This window comes from Falco rusticolus, chromosome 1, assembly GCF_015220075.1.
Source record: "Falco rusticolus isolate bFalRus1 chromosome 1, bFalRus1.pri, whole genome shotgun sequence".
Taxonomy (NCBI): Eukaryota; Metazoa; Chordata; class Aves; order Falconiformes; family Falconidae; genus Falco; species Falco rusticolus.
Window position 1 is genome coordinate 6,874,660 of NC_051187.1, and position 16,746 is coordinate 6,891,405.

The 16,746-nt window shown below is 52.3% G+C and overlaps 1 protein-coding gene across 1 annotated transcript; it reads right to left on the reverse strand.

Annotated features, from left to right (window-relative positions):
• Window positions 1-5,811: 5,811 nt before the first annotated feature.
• WFIKKN2 (WAP, follistatin/kazal, immunoglobulin, kunitz and netrin domain containing 2) lies at window positions 5,812-11,270 on the reverse strand. Its single transcript, XM_037374982.1, has 2 exons — window positions 10,713-11,270; window positions 5,812-8,591 (listed from the first exon to the last, which is right to left on the reverse strand). The coding sequence occupies exons 1-2, from the start codon at window positions 10,911-10,913 to the stop codon at window positions 7,080-7,082; spliced, it is 1,713 nt and encodes a 570-aa protein (XP_037230879.1). The 5' UTR covers window positions 10,914-11,270; the 3' UTR covers window positions 5,812-7,079.
• Between the last annotated feature and the right edge of the window lie 5,476 nt (window positions 11,271-16,746).

Below are 16,746 nucleotides of genomic sequence, written 5' to 3' on the forward strand. Positions count from 1 at the left end.
GCTGTGGATGCAGCAGTTGTGGGCACCTTCCAAAGAGGCTCGGGGCTCCGGAGCTGGAAGGTTTGTGTCCGTGACCGCTGTCCCTCCTGCAGCAAGGTGTGCCGGTGGGGGCAGATGGAGGTAAGGTGCCTGTTTCAGCAAAAATTGTCTTGATGGGGCTGGGATGTATCTGGTTCTTTAGGAGCAAGTCTCTAATAGCCGGTAGGGTTTTCCTAGCAAGTAACCAACCCGGCCCCTGAGCATGACGTGCAAGTGCTGCTGGGTTTTTAAGATGTCCACAGGCTTTTGTGCTTGTTCCGGGGAGCGGTGCAAGCCATCGAGCTGCTGGTGCTGTTTCGAGCGGTGCGATGTTGCGCACCAGAGGCAGAGCACTCAGCTCCACGTGCGGATCATCCGGGTCTCAAATGGGAAAAGCTTGTTTGAGGTTTTCGTAGGGGTGCACAGCTAGGACTTGCTTTTTCCCCTGGGTATATTAATCAACATTGCATTTCATCGGCTGCTTTATCATCCTGTCACTTGGTATGATGATTCCCTTCTGCAGCTCCTCGCAGTCAGCTTGCGGTTTTGCAGCCCTAAGTAACCTGATTTCAGCAACGACCTTTGTAACCCACCTCTCCCATCCCTCTTCCAGACCACCTACATCAGGCAGCCCAGGTCCTCGCACAGATCCCCTGGGATGCTGCCGATGACTTCCCTGCATTGTGAAAGCTGACCTTTCGGTCTCACCCTTGCTTTCCGATGATTCAGCCCGTTGTCGGCTCCAGAGACCGCCTTACCTCTCCCCGCAGGACAGCTAAATGTCTTTAAAAGCCTTGGGTGAGGAAGTTGCTGTAAGGCCGTGATCCGAGCCAGCTCTATCAGCTGGACCATCTCTGTCCTCGTGACTACTTCAAAGAAAGTTAAGTGTTTCTGAGCATCACTTCCCTCTGTTGAAGTCCACAGACTCTTCCTCTTTACATCACATTTACCATTCAGCGGTGACTTCTATCCTCTATCATGGTTTCTACCAGACCTGCTGGTTTTCCTACCCAGCCCCCAGGAACCCTTTTCTAAAACCTTTCCCTAAACTTAGCCCCACATTTGCCACCTTCCACCCTCTGGTCCTGCTGCAGGCTGAAGCAAAGGTTATCCACTGCAGTTAATGGTTAAGCAAATTTTTTTATGTCGGTACTTTTACCCGTGGGTGAATACCATCTGATCCTGGAGATTTATTGCTGTTGTTTTTCTATTTATTTCAAGCAGTAGAGGAAGTCACGTCCTTTACACGGGTTACAGTACCCGCCTTGCTTTGGGTGTGTTAGGAGTGGAGCGGAGGAGGAAGAGAAGGCAAAAACCCCTTCGTGGGTAGTTCCTTTTTATGGCAGTTAATCCAGTCCAACTACCATGTTGTCATGCCAGTTTAAGGCAAAAAAATGTTCCCCCTCCTCCCTCTGGGTAAACCTTCTTCTCCTTCTCTTTTTCTCCAGCCCTCTTCTGGCCTCCTGCATTTCTAGCCATCTCTGGGACAAATGAGAGGAGGGGGTAGGAGCTGCCAGGTGGGACAAGCCCCACGGCCCTTTCTATCCCATAAGCACCAGTGTCCCGTGCCCCAGGGGATCGTACAAGATGCCCCAGAGTGGGGTCTGGAGGAGGCTGGTCCCCACCCCAAACTGGCCGTAATCTGGAAACGTGGACATTCATGTCCCTTGGGCTTTGCTCTCCTTGCCGTCGCCAGAGCGGCTGTGGCCATGGGCTGCCAGAGCACGTGCAGGTTGGTGCCCACCAGCCAGCCCAAGGCTTGGGGGAGCTGGGTGGGTGAGCACCCAGCACCGCCTGGCACCCAGCACCGCCTGGCACCCAGCACCGCCTGGCACCCTGCGGGCTGAGACCAGCAGTAGTAACAGGGATGAGCACGGAGGAAAACACGGACTTTTCCTGGCTTTGGAACCTGACCCACACAGCAGCCTTTGGAAGATTTGCCATCTGCTTTCTAAACTCTCAGGCCTGAATGTCATCATTTGCCCAGCCATAAATAGCTGTGAATTAGACAGGCTGTGCCACTTTTTTGGCTCATAGATACATCCACTAGTGCTGCGGCGTTATCTTCATATCCCACCGGTGTTTGCATTGTAGATCAGGAGCTCAAGCTGACTTTTTTTTTGTTGTTGTTTTTTTCTTTTTGAAGATTTAAAGAGCTGGCAGAACATTTATTCAGTTGTGCAACCTCCATTCAGAGTATTTCTCAGATCCTGGACATGGGGCTCATTTTTTGTCCTCTGACAGCCGCTGTAAGTCAATAAGGCGGTTGGAGGTCACTTGTAGTCAATCAGTAACCAGTGCTGGCAGAGGGGGAAACGCTAAATATTTGGTATAAAAACGCAGGCTCTAAACTCGAAGTTCTTGCTCAGGGTGACATTTTTGCAGCCGTGCCTTCGGAAACCTGGCTCCATCCAGCCTCGCTGTAAATACCCAGCCTGGCCATGAGCTTTTCCTGGTAATTATAGACGTGGAGAACTTCACAGCACGTGCACATCGCACGAATTACAGCAAACCGGGGCACAAGGTGCTTCAGGTGGAGGAAGTAGGTCTCGTGGTGCAAGGTGCTAATTTGGTGCCAGCTGAAATTACTCCTCCGTTTTGCAGGAAGCCATTAGGTGGTGGCTGAAGCCATGCATGACCTTCATCCCAGCCACCTCCCTCAGGAACCCAGACCCACGGCCAGGCGGTAATTCTCGCAGGGGTCCCTAATTCCCTTTGAAACAACTGGGAACTAAGCTCTTAAATACCTTTGCTGTCTGAATCATATTCCAGTGGCGTCATCACCTCTGTTTGCTCCTAGTTCTGGAGCTGGTTGCCCATAAAAACTTCCACCTGACCTCATTGCAAGCCCCTGCAATGAGCACACACTCAATTTCCTCTTCCCTTTGAACTCAGCTGCTCTGGGCTTTGCGGTGATGCAGGATCCTATCGCTGAGTAACCACCCAGCCATCTCTCCGTGCGTGCTACCACAAGGCCCTCGTGCCCTGTGCCGCCGGCTGTGTTGTGCATCATGCCCTGTATGTCACCAGTGTGCCCGATTGTCCCCGTGCAGCAGCTGTGGCCATCGCTGCTCCCCTGCCCCCCGTTAACAGAGCGGGGCTGCACCGGCGCTTTGCACCATAACCTGTGGCTCCGTTTTGGATCCAAGTGCCGGACGGTTTCCATTCAGCTCTAGCTGCAGGGTTTGCAGATTCATGGGTTGCACTTTTTGTCTTCATTCCAGAGGAAGCGAAGGGAGGTGGGCAAGCTGCGCTGTGCCAGCAGCTCCGTGCTTTCCTCCCGCCTCCCCACAAGTGTCTCAGACCCGTCCCAGCGCCCTGGGGAGCTCCTGCAGGTCTGGGACCCAGCTAACGTGGGTCTGCTCCCTCGCTGCTTCCCAGACCGCTGTCTGCAGGAGATGCTGCTTCTCTGGGATCCGCAAAGGGAGGAGAGCTTTGACAGCTGCCACCGGCTGGGGCTGCATGGCTTTGGAGGTGGCATCCTTCCTCCAGCTCTTCCCCGGAGCCTCAAACAGGCGCTCGTGCTCCTTCCCAGCCCGCTGCCCTGCGAGCAGAGGAGGCAAGCAGGCTTTTCCCTTTCTCTCCCTCCTCTCATACATTTAATACACACTTCAAGCACCGGCATTTCCTTCCAGCATAGAGAGATGCGTCCCGGCGAGCAGGATGGAAAACCGAGTGGGTGAGCCACACAAAAGGGATTTTCTGAGCGGGAGCCGCATGTGAGTACCTCTTAGCCTTGCAAAGGCTTTAACGACATCCTGCAGCGCCTGGCCCTGTGTGTAGGCTTCCGTCAGGCTGGCTGACTGGTTGGACCTGAATTTTAGGCTTCTTAAGGGTTTAATAAGAGGCTGAACTAAAATACTAGCTTTGAGTGGAGAGCTAAACTCTTCAAGGTCAGAAGGTGGAGGCTTGGGGTTAGGGTCAGGGCCGTGCCACGGGGCGGGGCGGTGCTCACGGGGCAGCCAGGGATGGTTTTTACCCCGGCGAGCAGGCGAGGGGATGCTCATGGCACTGCTCCATCCACCCCGGGGCAGCCGTGGGGCTTCTGGGCAGCGGAGCACAGCCCTGCATGTCCTGGGGGATGCTGGCAGCCAGGCTGGGCATGGCCAGCGTTTGTCTTCTCTGGGTACCCAGCCTCTGCGGGGCTGCTTGTTGGCACCGAGCTGGTCCCGGCCGCCACACCTGCGGCACAGCGGCCGAACGGGTCAGCCTGACCCTCAGCAGAATGGGGCCCGTGGGGCCACTGTGGGCTGGCAGCCGGGTTTGGTGCTTGCCTGTGTGTCCCACAGCCACCGCAGAGCCATCCCGCAGACACCACGAGGCTCAGAAGCAGCCTGGTTCTGGAGGTTTGGGCAGGAGCTACATGAGCGTGCCAGAACCGTGCCAGGGAGCTGGGCTCTTTCCTCCCACCGCACCACGTTGGAAAACTGACCCAAAAAGTCCCCATGGGATGCCCCATGCAAGCAAGCCCTCACGCAACAGGCCAACGTGCCCGCAGCGGGGTGGTGGCCACGGCGCGCCTTGCTCAGCCCTGGGTCCCAGCGCCGCACATCACTTGCACACTCACTTCACTTTAGTGCTTCTTCCCAGGGGTTTCACGGGGAGTAAAAGCCACCACGGCGCTTTAGAGCCCAGGCTGAAGCGCTGCAATGTGCTAGCTGGAGAGCAGCGAGTCGTGTGCTTTTTGCTGGCAGCTCCGTTTGCATCCCAGCTCTTCTGGAACAACCCGGTACACGTCTCCCGAGTCACTCCAACACTCCCACACTTGCAAAATCCTTTAGCTTTTGGGAAAAAAAAGAACCATATAAAGCCAGTTTTTATTAAACCTTCATCCTCCGATGCCTCTGTGTTGGAAAGGATGGCAAGAACATGCCACTTCCTACAGCTTGCTCAAAAAATGACAGCTGAGCCGTCGAAACAGCGGCACTTGCCCCAGCCAGGGATGACCCTGCAGAGATGCCAACCGCTTTGGAGGGCAGCGGGGCCGGCATCTCCCAGCTGCGGCAAATGGTCGTTATGAGATTCTACACAAACGTTACGGACCTTTAATTGGAGTTTTTCCCACGTACGCTTGGGAAAGGTAACGACAAAAAACCAGGCAGGTATTTCTCTGTTTGCAGGTCTGAGCCAGGCTCCTCTGCCCCGCCCCCCCGCCCCCCCCCAGCTTCTTACAAAACTCTACAAATAACCAGACATTTAGATCTGTTCCTGTTGCCAGAGCATTTTGGAAATAACCCAAGCCCAGACCACTGGGAGAGCAGCCTGGTTCTCTGTTGTGCTGTGGTCTCTGCCGTGGCTCGGCTGCCGGTGCAGGGCATGGAAAGCCATCAGGGGAGCCAGAGCTGGACCAGCGCTCAGCACCATTACCCCGCTGTCAGATCTCCCCCCTGCAACAACAAAGCACCCAGCGTGCGCAGGGTTTAGAGCCTTGCGTGTCATGTTGAAGCCCAGCACCTGCCTATTTAATCTCCTTCCCCCAGCCCTTATGGTACCCAGCCCTGACGTAGGTCTGCAAAAGCAGCGGCGTGCCCACTGCGGGGCACAGCCCCCATCCTGCCACCCGTTAGATGGCACCACGGAGTGCTGCTCCCTGCGCCTGCCTTCCTCTCGCCCAGACGGGCCTTGACACCGCTCCAGCCTTCCACTGGCCCCTTGTGCAAGGCAGAAAGCTCCGGCACCACCGCAGCAGCTCGCTGAACCCACCCCACAGAGAGCAACGACGAGGCTGCCCGCACCGTGCTCGCCCCTCTGCCCCGCAATGACAGCCCGTAGCGAGGCAGGATTTTTCCAGCATCAGCCTTTTCTTTATTTAAGCATTTTTGCATAGGTAAATGTTACATTTTTTTCGGACACACGCATGTTAAAATGATTGATCTCAGGTGTGCGCATGTGCTCGCACCCACAGCCCGTGCTCTCTTTCTTAGGGTATTGATTCCTACGCGTATATACAGTGGCCTGGCAGAAAATGTTGCTGGGGGATTGAAAGAGTGCTCAGAAAGGGGCGCGCTGGCGGTGCCTTTGGAGAGTGTCCGCTCGGCGTGCCTGTGGCTGTGCACTTGGGGTTCAGCAGCTTTGTGGCTGCGTAATACCGCCTGCGGGCTGCCTGTTGCTTTTGTCTAGTTTAAATGTTGTCCTGACTCCTCTTACTTTACTCTCTCTCCTATAAAAGCAGGTTTTCTAACGAAAATAAGCTGTAAATCGCTGCACATGCTCAGGTGTAAAGGGTTTTCGAAAGCAAGGCAGCTGGCAGTGCCCTGCCGCCCCTCTGCCTGGGACTGGTTGTGGTAGATAACATATTGATTAAACCAAAACCAGGGAAGTGCAGTGGAATGAGGGTGTTTGCTGACCTTGTTCTGATGACAGAAGAGTAATTTCGGGATGAGACTGTGCCTTGAGCTTCTGCAGGGACCTGTTGTCCTGGGCATAGGGGTCAAGGGAGTTTTTCCTCCAGCAAGGATTGCAGGGTAGGCAGTCGTTGCTGTTTAGAAATGAGATACTTTCCAAAGAAAACTGCTAGGAAAACTTCAATTAAAAGAAGCAAATTCATAATGCATAGATGGGTTAAATGTGCACAATTGTAAATATAGACAATAATTTACAGGCTTTTCTCTTGAAATATTAGTGCTGCTATAAGGAGACAAGCGTGTGACTTACTTATGACTTACCATAGCATTTCCATACCGTAAATGGGACAGATTAAGTTGACATTATATATTACTTAGCTGTGTACCAATTAGCTAAACAAATGCTATGAATTCCATCATTTATGATGGAAGCTACATAAAAATTGTATAATTACTGCAGTGAGTCATCTAGTTATATGGCATTCCTATATGGACAAATTTATTTCAATGCAAGATTAATAGCCTTTTGCTGCTGGTTTACGTACGTGCCAAGGACCATACTACATTGTCGCTAAGCATCATTAATGGATTAAAATAAGGGTTCTGCATAATTCCTACAGTGTACCTTCAAACAGCTTGTTTAGTTTGTGCACTAGCCTAGCGCTTGTTAGCCCTACGTAACACACGGATCTGGAAGGCGGACACGTGTGAAGGAGGTTAATGCAATCCTAGGAACTCTTTCAAAAGCTCACAGGTTTTCTTGTGGATGACTTCGCGGAGTTTCCGCACGCGCCGGATGCTGGAGGTCCCCACAAAGCTGTCTGGCTGGAGGACAGCCATGCCGTTGTGGACATCTCCCATGATGATGAGCTGGCCATCCACTGTGGTCATGTTGGGACATGGACAGCTCCAGTCCATGTTCAAAAGCGTGATTTCTAGTGGTTCCTTCCCCAGGAATTTTAATCCCATTTTTTCGTCTTTGAGGATCTCCTCCACTGTCACCAAGGCATGTCCCGAGTCTTGGTCTTCAGTCAGCTCTGTTATACGGCCCAGGATGACAAAGTCGCTTTTGCAGAAGCTGGTCACCAGCTTCTGGCGCGGTTTGCAAGCTTTGCAGTGCGTGTTCTTTGGGAAAGGGCACATCTCTTCGCAGGCCTCCCGGCTCTCAAAGTTGTTCTCGTTGCCTCCACACCCGCCGTAAATGAAGGACTGGCACTGCTTGGTCAAGCTGTTGTAGGCCCACCTGGGCTCATAGGCCTTGCAGTGGCCTTGGAGGGCTGGCAGGTTGCAGATGTTGATCGGGCCGTTCATGCACGTTAACATACAGCTCTCGTAGGTCTCAAAGTGGTTGAGGTTGCTGTTACAGTTCCCATAGATGAAAGTAAAGCAGTTGTTTTTCTTTGCGTCGTAGTACCACCTGGTCTGCTCTTCCCCACAGTCTTCGCTGTCTGGTTGCTTCAGGCACTCATCGGTCGGAAAATGGGTTTTGTTTTGGGAAGCTTCTTTGGATGTGGGTTCTCCTTTGATGACTGACAAAGGGAAGTCAGCCCTGAGAAGGCCACCGCTGTTCTTGGCAGTGCAGGTGTAGATGCCTGCATCTTGGAGCTGGGTGTTGTAGATGACCAGTTGGGCGATGTTGGTGACCACAACGTTCCCTCTGACATGATTTGGCTTCATAATGACTTTGTCTTTCCCATCGACCTGCTTCTCCCACGTGATTTCTGGCTTGGGTCTCCCTGTAACGTCACAGAGGAAGCTTACGGTCTCTCCCACGTAGACGGACTGATGGACGGGGTTGTTCACTAGGGCGGGCGGCAAGATATCGATGACCGTTGTCTCAAAATAGGCAGTAGTAGGGCGAGCAGTTGTTTCTGGTGGGATAGGGCTGGTGTTCGGCCAGGTAAGATGGTACCTACAGGTGACTACATTCAGTGTAATGCCTTTGATGCAAGCTTCTGCGTCCATGTAGCACTTGTTGTAGTAGGTGAGCCCGTCGGAGGCACAGGTGAAGCTCGGCTCCTTCTCACACCTGTCCTTGCACTTGCAGACGGGTTGCCCGTCCCAGATGTCGCATTCCGAGCCTTGCTGGATGCACATGAAGCGGTCACAGGTTGCCTCTTTGGGCATTCCCACCGGCCCTTTTTTCCCCTTGACATCCATGTACCGAGCTGCCACGCAGCTCTTTGTCCCACAGACGTTGGGGCAGCACTTCTCAAAGGTCTCGCACTCCTGCAGGGAAAGAAAATAACCCGATCGTTACTGGGGACAGAGGAAAGTCCTTTTTAGAGACACAGCAAGCAGAGGGCCCAGAAACTTTCAAGGTGTGAGCTCAGGGGACCTGCTCTGCCACAGAGGGCTGCGGACCCAAACTCAGCATCCCCACCGGCAACGAGTAGGAACATCCCCCCAGCAGCTCCCGGGAGGTGTCTAAGCGGACCAGGCTTTCTGAAACGCTTCAGGAGAGACTCTCGAGAAAGAAAATGTATTTCTGTTTCTTAAACACTAACCTCATCATAAGTCTTTCTTAGAGTCACATGGACTGCTTGACTACTGAACCAACAACCCCCCTTCTGCGCTCTCCGAAATGCCTGAGGACAAGCCCTGAGAAACAAGAGCGGATGGAAAGACTTATCATATGGCTGTAGGCAGTAATCCTCCTTATTTTCCACAGAAGTATGTAAAGTATTATTTGAATTCCCTGAGACTAACAGCCTACCCTTGGAGCTGAAACTGCCAAGGATTTGTAATTGTTCACATTGTAGAGGAAATAATAGAATATCTCAAAAGTAAAGAAATTCTTGCTCCAAAAATAATTTTTCTATGGTATTTAGAAAAACAAACCCAAAACAGCTCATTACGGCTCCTCTGACCTATTTTAGTCCTATTTTCAAACGCAGCATCGCTCTTCTAGTGATTTATTATACCCCATCTCAGCTACAGTCAGCTCTAAATGGCGGTTAATTTTAGCAGAATTTTCATCTTCTGTGCAGAGAAGGTATTGGATACGTGTGGTCCCAGCTGCTGCCTTGTTACGGCTTACTTGAAGGGACGACGAAGACTGCTACCACGTACCCAACAGGGCACACTTCCACTGCCTGTTAAACCCCTACAACCCCCCCGAAATCCAACAGCTTTCTCCAGAAGTGAGAACAACATGGGGTTTTTTTCAGCTACCAAACTAAACAGCTTCCCCCGGGTCCAGTATCCTTTCCTTATTGGGAAAAAGATGACCTAATACCATAACTCATCCCCCTTTCCAGCAGCACATTGCTAGGTTTCAGAAGCGAAGGCAGAAACCAGAATGGGCGACGTTTTCGGCTGGGGCTAAGGAGCCACAAGGCAAAAGCGAGGATTTTGAGCCAGTGGCTTCTGGCTTTCAGTTTTTGGCCAGTAAATGATTAAAACACCGTCCTCCACTGCTGGGGCTTTGCAAGCGTTTTACTATTCATTGCTGCACCTGGTAGGTGAAACAGAAGAGGCTTGTTGGGGAATGGCGAAAGGAAAAAGAGCACCTTCGGTCCTAACACATGGGAACCATCTGAGCAAATGTCTTTGTTTACTTGATGGCCAGTATTTTCTCTATTTATTTTTTCCTCGCTCCTTTTAGCACTGCAGAAACAACCTGTCCACAGAGCATAAACCCAATGACTTTTTCCAGCCTTGCTGTCAGCCTGGTTTGGGCTGCCAGAGCTTTGCCATTGGACATGATGTAAGAGGCAGGACGAGCAGGTATTTTCAGATGCCAGCTGAGCTGGCAGGGCTGACAGGTTGAAAAATGAATTTTAGGGCGGTAAGCTAAGCACATTTTGAGCTGGGAGCATCACCGAGAACATCTGCCTGGTCATTTTAACCATGCCCCTGTTTTGCACTCCAAGCACGCTTTGTGTTTCAAGTGCAGCAAAGGCTGACGATTTACATGTTAAATGAAACCATTTCATACAGGATTCCTCCCAGGAATATAAAGCGCTCATGGACGGCCACTAACAACAAAGAGCACGGTGACACTGCTAAAATACTACGGATTGGCCCCAGAGCACGCTGAGTTCTGGAGTATCAAATTCGGATGTTTCTTTTGACAAGAAAGCAAGGAAAATGATCAAACAGCCAGCGCCGTACCCGCATCAGCAACCATGTCAGCTGCCACCCACCTCCCCACTTAACTGATAACTCATGGAAGCTTTTCCATGTTATATAGGTCATGGGTCAATTAAATACGTGCGCTGCCTGCACCAAGTCCCGCACGGCGCCGGCACCTTTCTATCTGGAGCAGAAACAGGCTGCGGTGCAAACAAGCCCACTGACAAACCCCATCGCCCGCGACGCAGAGAGATAAAAATGCGCATCACTCACCAGATCAGCTTCGCACTCCCTCTTGCAAGTGCTCTGCGCGTCTACCCACAGGTTGGGGTTCATGTCATTGGGGCATATCCCCGCGTGGGAGTAGCGGATGGGAGGTAGAGCTTTCCCCTTCAGGGAGACCTCCAGAAGCAAGAGGACACTGCTCTTCCCCAGCAAGATCCACATCCATCGAGTGAACGGCACCACCAACATCTCAGAACTTCTCCAGGGCAATGGCAGGGACCGAGCTGGAGGTAGTTCTTGTTTTGCTTGGGGTTGCTTTTTTTTTTTTTTTTGGTAAGCCTTAAATCTGCGAGGAACCCAAATGCACCTGCCTCCTGTAAAAACTTCAGCAAGCTCCTTTGCTGCCTCTGCAGATAGTGCAGTTTGGTCCGGACCTCATTGGATTAAAGGTCCTAGGAAGTTACCCCCTTATTTTAAGAGAAATGCTAATAGTCTGAGCAGAGTTAGCTCTATTTATACCCTGCCTCTGTTAACAAGTCAGAAAAAGTAAACTTGATTTCTTTGACAGGCACACGCTTCCTATGTCCTGGTGGCAGTCAGACAGATTTGTTGCAAGAAAAAAAAGCTGGAAAGAGTTCAAAAGGCTGGAACTGGCATGGTGGGACCCCTGCATGTTTCTGAATGCAGGGAGGCCTTCTTAACCCCTTTAGACCTAAAGTACTTCCCTATGCTAAGAATGGCATTTACTTCTGAAAGAGTACTTGTCTAAATACCACGGACCCGCGGTCAGGGGATTTCCCCACGGCGAGGGGCTACACAATCGCTTGCTAAAAGGAACGAGTAATAGGATTGAAGCAATTAAAGCTAGAATATCATATTTTAACAAAGGCAGGAGGGAAGAAACAACCGCTTTAAACTTAGGACAGACAAAGCAGTATGTCTTCACAGCTTCTCCCGGGGCTCCTCCGGGCTTTTTTCTTCTCTTTGGTGGGGAGATTTCCCGGATGCCGGGTCTAATGCTGCCCTCCAACCCACCAGCGAGACGTGAAAAGTGTCCCTGAATTCCTCCACATTTCCTGACAGCCAGATCCCATTGTACAGTGCATGGCTGACCCCTTTAACAGCGACAACAAAAAAATAGTAGAAGTTCAACTCTATGGAAACCTGCATAAAGGAATGTACAGCATTTTTGCATTGGGGGGCAGGGGGGAAATTCAGTCAAGCTGAGTTCCTCGTTCCCTGATTATTACAGCAAGGGGCTGATCCTGCTCATGCTGAACACATGCCAAAATCCAGAGACGAGTGGCAGAAGTCAGAGTTGCTCAGCACCTTCCAGGATTGGAGCCTTTGGGCTGAGTGCTGGGCTGGCTTGGATGGATCCTGCATGGTGCTCAGCGCCTCCTGGGAGGACCAGGTGAGTTTGTATCCCACGTGGGGGCTCAGCAGGGCCGGACCGGCAGTGCTGCACGCCGGGGGGGGGGAGGGTGCTCGTGCATCTGCCCGGTGCCCAGCGCTGGGCGCTGCAAAGCCCACAGACCCGGGCGCAATCCGCCCTTGCTTGAGTAAAGTTCTTCTGTTGGGTTTATTAAACCCGGGTTGTTTCTCATGGCTGAGTCTGGGCCTGATTCTCCCCCGAGTGATGATAGCTGCCAACCAGTAAAACCAGCAGCAAACTGGGCCCCCGTACAAGCAATGCCCCAGGCCACAGGGCTCCTGCTCCTCCAGCGGGGCAAGGCGGCAGAGCGCGGTGACCTGCTGGTGTTCCCCAAGGATCACCTCTGGAAGGAGGGGAGAGCAACCTGGAGCCAACCTGCCCTCAGCTCTGGCATTTCTGTGGCAACCCAGGCTTATAAAAGAGGCTCTAGGCATTTCCATTTGTGTGACCGCATTAACGATATGCAGAGTATTTGAATTTCATAGGACGTGCAGAGAGAAGTTGTCCAAATTAGCTATTTATAAGGAGCGAAGTCAACCGCCAGGCAGCAGTTTGCCGTTGATTTATTCTCTCTGAAACTTTAGAAACCTGCATGACACTTGTACAAAGTGCGGCTGTGCGCAAAATGTTTTATTCAATACTTGTTTACAAAGACAAACGCAGCACCCTGTGATGCCTAAAAAAGCCAACCAAAAATGACACATTCCCAAGAGGTACTTAAAATTCTTACAGCTCTATTAACAACAAAATCACATGTATTAGTGGTTCTGTTGACTAAACAAAGACACTTTATATTGTAAAACTGACTGCAGATAAGCTTTGAAACCCGCTGTATGGAGGTCTCGAAGACTGCAGGTATCCTGGGCACGGCAGGAGCTGCTGTGATGACCCCAACAGCCGCTCAACATGCAGGGAATTTGCCCTGGGTCCATGGCATTGCCACTGTGTGGCCGTGGATGTCATTTTTCCCTGTCATCTTGAGTCTTTTGGGAGTGTTTTTCCCCCTTCCCCGCTGGACGAGAGGTAAGGAGGGGTGGGTCCACAGTGCTCTTGCAGCCTCCATCTCCTCTCCTGGTGCCAGAAAGCCACCTCCTCGAAAGCTTTGGGTGCATTGAGTGAGAGGCCCACCAGTGTGGATCCACCCAAGGTGGGATTCCCTTCCAGGGAGGAAAAAATAATACTGTCTTATTTCCACACACACACACACCCCCCGACAAAGGATCCCTCGCCCAGAGGCACATTTCAGCCGCGGAGGAGCAGAGGGGGGCTCTGAAGAGTCAGACCCTGGTTTGCATCAGGCAGACGGAGCGGTCCTCTGCTTTGCTGTGTCCTCCTCCATCCAGAGGGATATTCCCAAGGGACAGGTGAGTCCCAGCGCAGAGCTCTGCTTTCGGCTCCCAGGTGTCACGTTCAGTGTGTGACAGCCAGGACGGTGGCACTCGGGGTGACAGACGAACGAGTCCAGCTGAAGGAGCAGTTGCAGGGGACGTGTGACTCGTGGTTTAATTGTGTCGCTGTTGCAGGTCAGCAGGGTCATCCAAGGAAATGCCATTTGAGCGGCTGGATTTGACGCACTGTCATTCCAAATACTGGGCCGGTGCTTGGCACGACGGAGAGGGGCAAGGACATCCCATAGGAGCTTGGGAAAAAGGGCAGAGAAGTTATCATTAATGAGAGTTACGGTTTTGTTGGGTCACTGTACTAACATCTTAAATGAGGCACAGAAACCCCATGTTAACTAAGAAATCACTCTTCCAGCAAAACTTCTGCAGAGGAAGCCTCTTAGGGAATCAAATCCTGGCCTAATCCAATGGAAACGGGACAGACACTCTGACTCCCATCGCTCTAGGAACAGCGAGTGCTCAGCCCCATGAAGGATCAGTCCCTTGGCTGCTTGAACACAACCGGGAGAGGAAAACAGCGCCATAAATCTCCCTGTGAATGTGGGCAGGCAGCTCCTGAGGTCGGGGGGGGCAGTGAGGGCTCTGAATAACCCTCGACAGCTGCCCCATCCCTGCCAGGACATCCCAGACATGCTGTTTCCCAACCTAAGGAGCACATCCAGGAGGGGATACCACTATGCAGGCTGCCCCGGCTTGGCTCGGGGACACTGGTTGTCCCAGCACGGCCAGCCAAGCTCTGCCTCATGCACTCAGGATCTCCCGGGTTTCATTGAGAGCTGTTTTCTCGTCTGGTTTAAATTAGTTTAATTCCACTGACCTCAATGGATCTGACTGGGTACTCCAGAACACAGCTAACGCCAGCTGTGAATCGGGGTCTTTGTCAAGGTCCCTGGGCATGGTTTTTCTGTTCTTTCTTGTTTACAAAGCACCGGACAGGTGTTGTTTTTTATATTATTATTATTTAATATAAGAAAATAAATAATCCTTATTCTCCATTTTTATGAACAAATCTATCGTGAATGCCAAATTTACAGCTTATCTTGTCTAATCCGTGTCAGATACTGATGCCATAACGATATTCCCAAATGAGTTGAAGCCTTAGAAGAAACCCCACTACTCCTCCAAAATCCCCCTTTCTGATCAAAGTGCTGATCTGAGTCTGCTGGATGGGAGCTGGGATCAACTTTCTCTGGATCCCAGATGGACAAACCTGAGCCCTGATGGCACAAAGCAACATCCCAGATCCGCTCCTGGCAGTGGGGACATGCGGTCTCTGAGCAGCCTGTGCTCCACAGACACCTGTCTGTCACCACCCCGGTGTCCTGAAAAGCCCTCCTGGGATGCCCAGGGTCTTGGTTAGAGTTGTTGATCTAGAATTGGCTTAATTGTTGCTGGTTTTTGTAAATGATAATTCCTTTGCCCTTCTTGCCAAGTTCCTATGGGATGTCCCTGTCCTCCTCTGAGGCACCAATTCTTGACCCAGTGTTTGGCACGACCCTTTCTAACTGAGGAGCGAAACGAGATTCTCTGATGCACAGGAATGTATAATTGTGTCGGGTTTTTTCTTAAACCACCCTTAAAGGAACATCAAACTGGTGATTAGGCAAAACGAGCAATCCTCCTCTGGAGTTACTCAGCGATGGTGGATTGGTTGGCCGTTTTCCTGTGGAAGGGCTCTTGGCAGGACCTGTCACCCTGAGATGTGAAACCTCCCATCACCCATCGACCTCTGCCTTGGCAAAGGGGCCCTTCCAGACCCGGCCTCTCGTGCTGCCTGGTCCTGGTGCCGCTCACAGCCGGGTTTGCCAACAGAAACACAAGCCACCCTCTCCTCAGGCGGGGCGGTGATCCATCCCTGCCGGCTGCGGCATCGGGAGCCCCGGCAGGAGGGCGGCAGCCTGTGCTGGGGGTGCAATGGGCACCCACAGCACCCACCCGGGGGGAGCAGGCCCAGGGGCTGCAGGTTGGACCTGCGTGCCTCTGTGGGACAGCTTCTGGCTTGAAGCTTAGCTTAAAGCAAAGACTCTGGTCCTTGGGGCCTCCCTCCTCCTCCAGGCGGGGCAGAGGGGCACAGCAGGACATGGCACCCACCCCCTGCACCCAAGCGATCGGCCCTTTCCTCCAAAACGGGCACCAAAACCTGCCCTGCCCGCGGGGACCCTGGTCGCACAGGCGGCCCCCAGGACATGCTCTCCTTCAGCCCCACCATCATCATTCACGCTCCTTGGGTGGCCCCTGGTCCGTGCACAGATGAAAATGTAATGCCTGAGCAGAAAAGTACTTTAAAACTCCCCCCTCTGTCTCATGTAGAAAGTAGCGATGCTCCAGCCTGTATGTAAAGCTTATTGCACTTAAAGCTGGTAGCCAGGCGTTGGAGAGGGAACATCGCTGCCAGATCCCTTTTGGAGCACAGCTGCCAACTGCTTGCATCAAGCAGTAACACTGCTTCAAAACCCACACAGAAATCCAGATAATGCCTCGAGACCTTGGCTTCAGCTTGCTTTGGGCTGCAAAGGGCCAGATCTTCCCCTTTGAGCGATGCCCCGCTCCCGCCAACCTCGGGATGGCCAGGGAGCCCAGCCGGCATGCCTTCCCACATCCCTTGGAAGACTGCACATCTCCCGCTGGCCATGAGGTTGGCCGAGTGAGGAGGATTTTTGGCACCGTGTGATGCACCTCCCAACATCAAAGCAAAGACAGAGGCTGCTGTGCTGGCCCCGTGCGTGGGAAGCACACGTGTGGGAGCCGGGGCCGGTCCGACGGAGGGCTGCAGCGCCGATCGTGCGTCTGGGTCCTGTTTTCAGGGCTGCTCGTCTGCGTCATTAGCAGTGGAAGCATATTTCAGTTTCCCCCTAGTTAAGATTTTTTTTTTGTCAGGGTTCCCCATAAGCACCAGTAACTAGCAAGTGCTGGTTTTGACTTCTGCAATAGCCCATCTGAGCAGATAACGGCGCCTACGGACGGGCAGGGGGAACCGGGGGCACGTTTAGAGCAGTGATCGCTCACCCAAACGAGCTGCTGGCCGTGTGCATTCTGCCTCACGCGCAGATGCTCAGTAAGCAGAAGTTAATGTAGTTAGACAAAGGGCTCAGTTTGGGAGGGAAAAAATCAATAATGTCACGGAGTTTATTACAGGGTTATGGGCCACCTGCTAGAACTCAGCATTAGGCCGGCGTTACATCGTGTTTCAGCGAGGGCTGATGGCATTGCACTCAGACATGGCTAGCGCCAGAATTATTATTTT

Bases quoted from the DNA above. Each gene is read 5' to 3' on its own strand.
- WFIKKN2 (XM_037374982.1), bottom strand. From the start codon at position 10,913: ATGTTGGTGGTGCCGTTCACTCGATGGATGTGGATCTTGCTGGGGAAG. The intron at 8,592-10,712 runs GTGAGTGATGCG...CTTTCCCTGCAG, and splicing joins GGGAGTGCGAAGCTGATCTG to GAGTGCGAGACCTTTGAGAA.